The 10000-nt window shown below is 55.7% G+C and overlaps 1 protein-coding gene across 1 annotated transcript in view; it reads right to left on the bottom strand.

The window, feature by feature from the left end:
- The window catches only part of lars2 (leucyl-tRNA synthetase 2, mitochondrial), a gene marked incomplete in the record, with an annotated part of 27786 nt that overhangs the window by 4112 nt on the left and 13674 nt on the right, over nt 1-10000 (bottom strand). Inside the window, 6 exon segments of the mRNA XM_030358510.1 lie at nt 1178-1461; nt 1585-1700; nt 2166-2270; nt 3886-4045; nt 5957-6064; nt 9970-10000. The exon segment at nt 9970-10000 is cut by the window's right edge and continues 113 nt beyond it. Coding sequence (XP_030214370.1) covers nt 1178-1461; nt 1585-1700; nt 2166-2270; nt 3886-4045; nt 5957-6064; nt 9970-10000 — 804 coding nt within the window.

Consider the following 10000-nt stretch of genomic DNA (forward strand, 5'->3'; position numbering starts at 1 on the left):
AGTGTCTGTGTGTGTGTGTGTGTTTATGCGTGTGTATGTTTATCCGTGTGCGTATGTGTGACAAGGCGTATGGTTTATGTGGATGGAGAGGATAAATGTGTCCTCTTCGGTACAGCCATCCATCTGGGCGCGAGTGCTAGGTTGGTTTTGACGCGCGGCCGCTAGATTAACCTGTTTGCAGAGGACTTCCCCGCCCTAACCCACGCACACGGGAAATGCTCAACGGCTAACCCGAGTCAAACACACTAACGTGGTGACAAGCTTCTCACTGCCGCTCGGAGGACGGGAGGAATCACAGCCCTCTATATGACCCCAGCAATGTGTGTGTGTGTGTGTGTGTGTGTGTGTGTGGTGTGTGTGTGTGTGTGTGTGTGTGTGTGTGTGTGTGTGTGTGTGTGTGTGTGTGTGTGTGTGCGTGCGTGCGTATGTGTGTGTGCGCGCATGCTTTCTCATGCAACCTTCTTCCCAGGGTCCCATGCAGTACCGCGCCTGTCACTCATCACACTAGTCCCGCCCTGACGGGACAAAACGCCTCGTCACGACAGTCGCGCGCGATCCGACGCTGCCAGTAATTACTGCGTGTTATGTCGGATAAAATGTGTCGTTTCTCCCGCACCCTCGTCCCCACGGGACGCGTAGGAGGCAGGAGGTGGAGGAGGAGGAGGAGGAGGGTGTGTAGAGCCTGGTGAATTAGGACTTGGCATCTAGAAACCTTCCCTGCACAGAATCCTTATCGGTCCTGCTGCTCTTCAGCCTCGGTGGAGCGAGGCTGAAGAGCGGCGAGAGGAGAGAGGGATGGAGACGTCCACACGGCGAGCTTTACATTATGGACGACACGCAAACCCTCTCGTCCTCGCCGCCACCGCTCACCGTTTGTGAAGCAGAATCTATTTGTTCATTGTCATTCGACTCCCCTTCCATTGTACCTAGCTTTTTTTGTTTTTGCGGTTCATTGCCTTAGTCCGTCGCCCTCGTTCTAACCGTGGATGGGGCTGCAGGTGCTGCTGTGGGGGTCACAGCCACACCTGGCCGTGGTCGACGGGGTTTGCTGAACAGCCGCGTCAGCAGGCGAGCACACACAAAAACACCGCGCTTCACTTAGGAGGGGCGTTAACAGCCCCCAACGTCAGCACCGTAGGCTATATCCATCGCCGACGGGCGCAGGTGCGGTCCTTACCTGGGGCAGGCGCAGTGGAGCCAGTCCTGGGCCGAGGCCAGGGCCGCCCCCCCCCGGCCCGTCAGAGAGGGCAGCTTGGGGAGGACCACCGGGAGCTCCTCCTCCGGCACGGCCACGGGGCCGCACGCCGCGCAGTGCACCATGGGGATGGGCGTGCCCCAGTACCGCTGCCTGGACACCAGCCAATCCCGGAGCTTGTTGCTGGTGAGGTGCCCGCCCACCTTGGCGTCTCGGGCCTTCTGGGTGACGGCGTCAAACGCCTGCTCCCTGGTGAGGCCTGTGAACTGCACGGAGAGGTTGCACGTGTGAGGAGGGGGGGGGGGGGTGTGTGATGGTTTGATCGGCGCGGTGGGACGTCTGACCCCATGTGACTCGGGGGACGGGGTGGGGTGCACTCGGCGTCGTACCTCGTCGGAGTTCACCAGAGTCTGAGTGCCGTCGGGGTGCGTCTGCAGGACAGAGTTCCACGCCACGCCCAGAGCGGCGGCCACGGACGAGTCCTCTTCACTGCTGTCTGGGATACCTGTTTACAAGAGATACAAACAAGCGCACAAACGAATGAATCACACACAAATACATATATGACACACACACACACACGCACACACTAACAAACAACTACACAGAAGACACACACACACGCAAATACACATATGAGACATACCCCCCCCACACACAAGCAAACACAAACACACACACACACACACACGAGCTGACGATGAAAGATCTACTGATGGTGCTCTGAAATCTCTCCCTGGTGAACATGCTGTGTGCGATGCTGTGTGAGAAACGGTTGACAGCCTGCTTAGCCGCCTACACACTCTAGTTGAGAGACACACACACACACACACACACACACACACACACACACACACACACACACACACACACACACACACACACACACACACACACACACACACACACACACGGGGGCGCTGTAGCGAGATGGAGAGACAGCTATGGGAGAAATGTGCCTGTCATTTACCGATCACCGTATCCAGATGGCCGTCAAATGCCTGCCGGCTGGAGATGACCAGAGGCACCTCCTGTCCGGTGAGAGAGCAGCGAGCGGTCACCTCCGTCAGCGAGTCTGGAGGAGGAGAACGGGAAGTGGAGGGAGGAGGAGGAGGAGAGAGGAGAAGGAGGAGGAGAGCGGAGGAGGAGAGGAGGAGGAGAGGAGGAGCAGGAGGAGAGAGGAAGAGTAGGAAAGAGAGCAGGAGGAGAGAGGAGGAGGAGGAGGAGGAGAAGAGAGAGAGAGAGAGAGAGAGAGAGAGAGAGAGAGAGAGAGAGAGAGAGAGAGAGAGAGAGAGGAGTAGGAGAGAGGAAGAGTAGGTGGAGGAAAAGAGCAGGAGGAGAGAGGAGAGAGAGAGAGAGAGAGAGAGAGAGAGAGAGAGGAGGAGGAGAGAGGAGGAGAGAGGAGGAGGAAGAGGAGTAGAGAGGAGAGAGGAGGAAGAGAGAGGAGGAGAGGGGAGGAGCAGGTGGAGGAGAGAGGAGGAGGAGAGGGGAGGAGGAGGAGAGAGGAGGAGAGAGAGGAGAGGAGGAGCAAGAGAAGAGATAGCAGGGGGAGACAGCAGGAGGGGAGAGGAAGAGATAACGGGAGGAGCAAGAAGAGCATCATCATAATCAGCAATGACCCCCCATGGTGACACCACAGGGAATCCCAATTACCCCCCTCCCACACACACACACACACACACACACACACACACCCACATTCCTTGAGGGTGATGGTGTACAAAACACATTTACTAAGCCTTCAGTTCGTTTACATATATGAACACTGTGCCAATTTAAATAAACAGATGCCGCAAGCATGTGAGGCTCGGCAAATGTAATCCAACCGACCCTGAAGGACAAATAAGGAAGTGGAGGTGGAGGAGATGGAGTGAAGAGAGGAGGTGGAGGGGGTGGAGAGGAGGTGGGGGAGGGGGGGTGGAGAGGAGGTGGAGGGGGTGGAGAGGAGGTGGAGGGGGGGGGGGGTGGAGAGGAGGAGGGGGAGGGGGGGTGGAGAGGAGGTGGGGGAGGGGGGGTGGAGAGGAGGTGGGGGAGGGGGGGTGGAGAGGAGGTGGAGGGGGTGGAGAGGAGGTCGATCTCTGGGGGTGGGGGGGGGGGTGGAGAGGAGGTGGAGGGGGTGGAGAGGAGGTGGGGGAGGGGGGTGGAGAGGAGGTGGGGAGGGGGGGTGGAGAGGAGGTGGAGGGGGTGGAGAGGAGGTGGGGGAGGGGGGGTGGAGAGGAGGTGGGGGAGGGGGGGTGGAGAGGAGGCGATCTCTGGGGGTGGGGGGGGGGGGTGGAGAGGAGGTGGAGGGGGTGGAGAGGAGGTGGGGAGGGGGGGGGGTGGAGAGGAGGTGGAGGGGGTGGAGAGGAGGTGGGGGAGGGGGGGGGTGGAGAGGAGGTCGATTCTCTGGGGGTGGGGGGGGGGTGGAGAGGAGGGGGGGAGGGGGGGGGGGTGGAGAGGAGGTGGGGGAGGGGGGGGGTGGAGAGGAGGTGGATCTCTGGGGGTGGGGGAGGGGTGGAGAGGAGGTCGATCTCTGGGGGTGGGGGAGGGGTGGAGAGGAGGTGGGGGAGGGGGGGTGGAGAGGAGGGGGAGGGGGGGGGTGGAGAGGAGGTGGGGGAGGGGGGGTGGAGAGGAGGTGGGGGAGGGGGGGTGGAGAGGAGGTGGATCGCTGGGGGTGGGGGAGGGGTGGATGCGGGCGGGGCGGGGCTCACCTCGGCCGGGCTGGAGGGCGGCCTCCAGGGCTGGGCGGGCGGGGCTGGCGCCGTGCAGCAGCCGGTGGGAGGGGAGGAGCCCCAGGTAGGCGGCGCCGTACAGGGCCTCGGGGGAGGCCGTGTAGGCCGCCAGCGTCTCCCCCGTCTCCTCACCCCTCACCTGGGGGGGGAGAGGGAGAGCAGGGAGGGAAGGCCTTCAGGGGACTGTTTGGCAACACTTGGGCAACGGGGGGGGGGGGGGGGGGGACTATTGGAAACACCTCACAAGAGACCTGAGCTGTTTGCCCGAGATAGGGGACAACACTAGAGCTTATGTTATTGAGTAGGGGAGGGGGGGGGGGGGACTATTGGAAAATACTAGAGCTGTCAGTTAAACGCGTTATTAACGGCGTTAACGCAAACCAAATTTAACGGCGTTAAAATTTTTATCGCGCGATTAACGCAATTATTTTATTAAAAAAAAAAAGATTTTTTTTTTTTTTTTTGGCTCAAAACAAAGAAGCAGTAGCCTGACTGCTATGTTCAAATGACATTTGTTCAAAGCAGTCGTTTAATTGCAATATAGGCTCTTTTTTTGTATCGTCCTGTTTTGATCAGTGTAAATGCCAATGTTGTTATCAATAAAAAATCATTTGCACCAGGCAAGCCGATGCACTTCACCATGTTGATAAGAGAATTAAAATGAGAAGAATTATGGGACAAAAAAATCAAGGGATATTTAGCATAGAAAAATAATTTGCGATTAATTAGAGTTAACTATGACATTAATGCGATTAATCACGATTAAATATTTTAATCGCTTGACAGCTCTAGAAAATACTCATTTAGATTAGTCTCTCTCTCTCTCTAGAGAGACAGTACGAAAAAGAGAGTGAGAGAGAGAAAGGAGGAGGGAGAGAAAGAGAAAGAGAGAGAGAGAGAGCGAGGGTGAGGGCGAGATGTATAGTGATGGCTGTAAACAGAGGCCTAGCTCCAGCTGCACGCAGGGGGGGGCGTTCGGCTCACGACGGGGAGAGTCATAATGGCTCCGGCTGACGTAATGAACGATTATTTAAATGGGGGGGCAGGTTAGCGGCGAGGGGTTAATGTAATAAAGAGTGGCGGAGCAGGGGTCATGTGATAACACCTCCCCTCCAGTGACAGCGACCTCTTCTAATATGTAGATGTGATACCACACAGTTCCTAGCCCCCCCCCCCCTCCTGCCGCCCCCCCGCACAATGGCCTGCGCTTTAATTACCTTCCTGATGGATGAGACGCCACATGCACATATAGACCTTAAGTCTCTCTCTCTCTCTCTCTCTCTCTCTCTCTCTCTCTCTCTCTCTCTCTCTCTCCACCTGCTCCTCCTCTCTCCTCCTCCTCTCTTCTCCTTCGCTCTCCTCCTCTTCCTCCTCCGCTCTCCTCCTCTCTCCTCCTCCTCCTCCTCCACCTGCTCTTCCTCTCTCTCTCTCTCTCTCTCTCTCTCTCTCTCTCTCTCTCTCTCTCTCTCTCTCTCTCTCTCTCTCTCTCTCTCTCTCTCTCTCTCTCTCTCTCAGAGAGTGAATCAAAGCCCCTCTTGTCTTTCGAGGGCGGCTGTATAATAAGGATAATCATCTCGGCTTGGGCTTCTAGAAAGCCGGATTTTAAACGGCGCGAGTGTCAATATCTCAAAACAGGCCGGAGAAACAGTCAATTAGGAACCAATGTGTGCCCGCGCTTGTTTGGGTAAATTGCCGCTGCACAGATGGCTGTGGCACGTGGAAATGGAAGCGCTTAGGCAAGGTGAAGAGTGTTTGGTAAGCAGAAAAAGAAATAACAGGAACAGAGAAATTGAAAACGAAGAAGGGCAATCAATCAGGAACGGGGGGGGGGGGGGACAAGACGGCGAAATGACAAAATAAAAAGAGGCAAAGTAGTGAGCGGGAAAAAGGGGAGGCGAAGCGAGAGGAAGGAGGTTAAAGGATTAAGATGGCAGAGGAGCGCACGGGGGATGGAATGGAAGCAGAACGCGAGGAGAAGGAAACGGATTGGTGGACGGATTGGAAGGCGAGGGGAGGGAGGGGGGGAGGGGGGGGGGTGGGGGGGGTTTACCTTGAGGTGGAAATCAAAGAAGCAACCGCTGCATTCTCCAATCCAGTTTGCCTGCATGGCTTTGACCCCGTACCACTCGGGCAGGTCCGCCAAGGCCTCGAGGAGGGGCTGCAGACGGACGGAAACAGAGAGCGATGAGACAAGCCCCTACAAACACACACACGTCACAGGTCCAGTAGCGTGGTTCCAGGTCCTCCCCTCCCAACACAGACATCGTTTGAAGGTAGCCATCCCTGTCTGCTTGTAGGTTTACAAGCTTAGATTCACGTCACAAGTCCCAAGCCAAAGACCTTTAAACGCAGCTGTCGAAAGTTCAGCCTCGAGACGTTCTGCTCGGCTAGGTCTGGAGAAACCCTTCCTTCGACCGGAGGAGGCGATGTGATTGCACGGGAGAAAGAGTAACCAGTGTGTTATTTTCTAAAAAAAGAATGTGAGGAGCCATCAACAGAACTGAAAGAGGAGAGTCTAGGTTTGAAGGCCCTGCCAATTAACTGGAACAAAGCAGGGCAATGTGACCCGGGTCACGATATGCAGGGGAAGAGGGATTTGAGAAAATCCTACTCGACCTATATTCCAGGATATCACCACACGTACACGTTCACGCGCACACACACACACACACACACACACACACACACTGTATGTGGTCTCTGCGTTGATGGAGTGGTGCATTTAAGCACGACGCACACAGACACACACACACACACACACACACACACACACACACACACACACACTTAGTCCCAGGATTAAAGGAAGCAATGCATATCAACGAGGCTGAGGCAAACAAGCCACAGCTGGGCTTGAGCCGGAGATGTGTATCGCCCTGGCTCCTTCGCCCGCTCATATGTCACGTTTATTATCCCCCCCCCCCCCCCCGTCGCCGTGCGCTCTGAGCGAGCCACACCTCACCAAGGCCCCCCCCCCTTCCTCCCATGCGATCACACGCAGGAAGAAAGACGGTGGGCAGCGGCTTCGTGTTGCAGTATGTGTGTCGTTGGTCTCTGCGGTGCATTCGGGTCGCATGACTCCCGCCGGCGTCGGCTACGCTCACTCTGACCGGGGCTTTGGCCCCGGTCGGAGCCTCACAGATTCTTGCATGTGTGGGCGGAACATGTTGCAGCCAGCTAGAGCAGATAGGAACCACCTCAAAGCACAAGAACTGCAAACTGGGCCAGGTTTGTGTTTGTGTATTTTTCTAGCCGCTATAGTCAGAGCGCAAACCTAGTTAATGTGGTTAACCTAGGTTAACATACGCCAACGGTGGGGTCAGGGCGACCACCGGCCTGTTAGGGAAGGTCAGGGGTCAAGGGTCAAGGGGCGGAGGAGAATCCCAGCCAGCGACTCCTGAATCGTCAGACACAAGCTGTACCCACTGAGGTGTTCTCCCACCCAAACAGCCACGACATTGAAAGTGGCAACTAGGCAGGATAATAGAGGCGAGAACAAAAAAGGGGGCTGAAGTAGCCCATTTTTCCCTTTTTATGAAAATAGAAAAATAATAAAAGGAAACAGTTTGGCAGAGGACCCAGCCACAAAGAGACGTGTACACCAAGGACCACAGTTGCTATAGCAACAAGGAAACGCAATAAAAAAACGATAGGACATTAGAGTAAGAGTCCTTACGGTTTAAGTTTGTGTACATCCCTGCGTATTGATGTGCATGCATGTGTGTGCGTTCGTGCATGTGTGTTATAAGACGTCAGTATTAAATGATAAAGAGGCAACAAAGCGTTGGCATTTTATCAGACAAACATGTCCCGAGGCAGCCACACTGAGACGGAGAAATGTTGAAATAGTGTCATACATTCCAATATGTACAATAATTTAAATACGTACAATAACATAAAAACACATCCTTTGTTATATTAAGGTGCGTGTAAAATAATAAACCCTTACTTTTCAAGATTGAAACCGAATTCCGTATAAACAATGCATGCACTGTAATAAAGAAAGAAAGTCTATGATGTAAGTCTATTAAAATGCACATGAAGAGAAGCCACTGAAGGGAAACGACAGCGCGTGCACCGACTCAATCCATCATCTCAACGACCCCGCAGTGTAGCAGCCGGGCCACAACGTAGATCCCCGACGCGCAGCATGCGTGATTACGCATGAAATTGAAAAATGAGTGTAGCTGGTTAAATACAGATGATGGCTTTTCCAATATTTGCGTGTAATGACAAAAAAGAGGCGCAGCCGGCACAGCAGCCCCACAGACACAGGGCAAATAGCAAACCTGTTTGCGCGACAAGTTACGACCTGCTCTCTCGATTGCATATTTATATATTTTCATTCCTTCCATTTGTCCTCTCCATTTCGTTCCTTTTGCACGTTGCTCTCGCCCACTGCCCGTGCGGCGGGCGGCGGGCGGCGTGGGGCGAGGGAACAGGCGGTGCGGCGGCGACACGTTGTTGTCACCGCGGGCCGCTTCCGCCTCTGCTCACACCTCGGACGAGGACGAGCAGTGTTCCAGCACTGCCTCCCGACGCCAGCGTCCAAGCGGAATAAAAATAAGTGCAAAACGAACTGGGAGCTACACGAATGCACCGCTCATCATGCAAATCAGATCCTCTCCTTTTGTAACACAGCTTGTTTCACAACAGAGGGACGGCTATCGCGTGCCATGATGGCCTTCTCCAACATCTAGCTGTTAATTTGCTGTTCCCATTAATAAATAATTTTTTAATTATATCAAAATGGCATTCGGACGTTTGTTCCCCGTCGATCATCCAGATTCACGAGAGGCCTCTCCTGAACGCCTCCGAGCCCCGTTCTGCGTGTGTGTATGTTGTGTGTGTGCCGTGCGCAATGTTTACCCCGACAGGAAACGTGTGTGCATTGCATGTATAATGCATGTGGCACCTCCGTCAGTGGACGGCTGTGATGAATCTCTCCGCGCCCCGGGGAGAGCATGATTTCGCCCGGCAGCCTGGCGTTAGCGGCAGGGCAATCAGAGCGGAGGTTTCTCATCAGCCCACGAGGCAGCCTGCAGCCTGCAGGGAACATTACCCGCAGCCCTGGCTGCCTCTCCAGGCCCGCGGAGGCCAGCACTATGAATGACAGCCTCCGTCTGGGGGTCTGATTGTGGAAGTAGAGGCAGAGACCCCCCCCCCCCCCCAAAACACCAAAACCTCCGCTACCCCCACCACCTCCTACACCACCAATATCACCACACCATAATCCCCCCCCCCTACAACCAATACACCTCCTCCACCACTACTACCACCACCACCACCACCACCACCACCACCACCACCACCACCTCCACCACCACCACCTCCTCCTCCTCCTCCTCCTCCTCCTCCTCCACCACCTCCTCCTCCTCCTCCACCTCCTCCATCGCCACCTCCTCCTCCTCCACCAACACCACCACCTCCCTCCTCCTCCTCCTCCACCAACACCACCTCCTCCACCACCACCACCTTCCCTCCACAATCGCCACCAACACCTCCACCTCCTCCACCATCACCACCTCCTCCTCCACCAACACCACCACCTCCTCCACCACCACCACCACGTGCTCGACCACCACCTCCTCTTCTACCACCCCCACCACCACACACCTCCCAGACAGCCACCCCTCCCCCCCACCCCCCACAGCGTCTGCCATCCCTGACATTTACAGCTGCTGGGCCCCGTCTCGCCAAACACTGCTGTCCATGTCAATCAGACTCCAGCCCTCCTCTGTACACATGTGCACGCTCACACACAAACACGCACACGCACAGCAGCAGACACCTTTGAATAAAACAGGCCACAGACACGTGTAACGCACCCCTCCCTCTAGACACACACACACACACACACACACACACACACACTTGTGCACCCCTTCGTACCCCAATGTCCGTAAGACGGACATTGGGGTACGAAGGGGTGCACAAGGGTGTGCACGTCGGTGAGGACTCGGGGACGTCCGCCCACGCCAGGGTTTGGAGCCCGAAAGCCCCGTCGCCCACGGTTGTGGGGTGACATGTACTTTTTGGGGGTACCCCGTCGCCCCCGGTTACCTTGGCGTAATCGGTGGTCTTGATGAACCAC

This window comes from Gadus morhua, chromosome 6 (assembly GCF_902167405.1).
Source record: "Gadus morhua chromosome 6, gadMor3.0, whole genome shotgun sequence".
Classification (NCBI taxonomy): Eukaryota; Metazoa; Chordata; class Actinopteri; order Gadiformes; family Gadidae; genus Gadus; species Gadus morhua.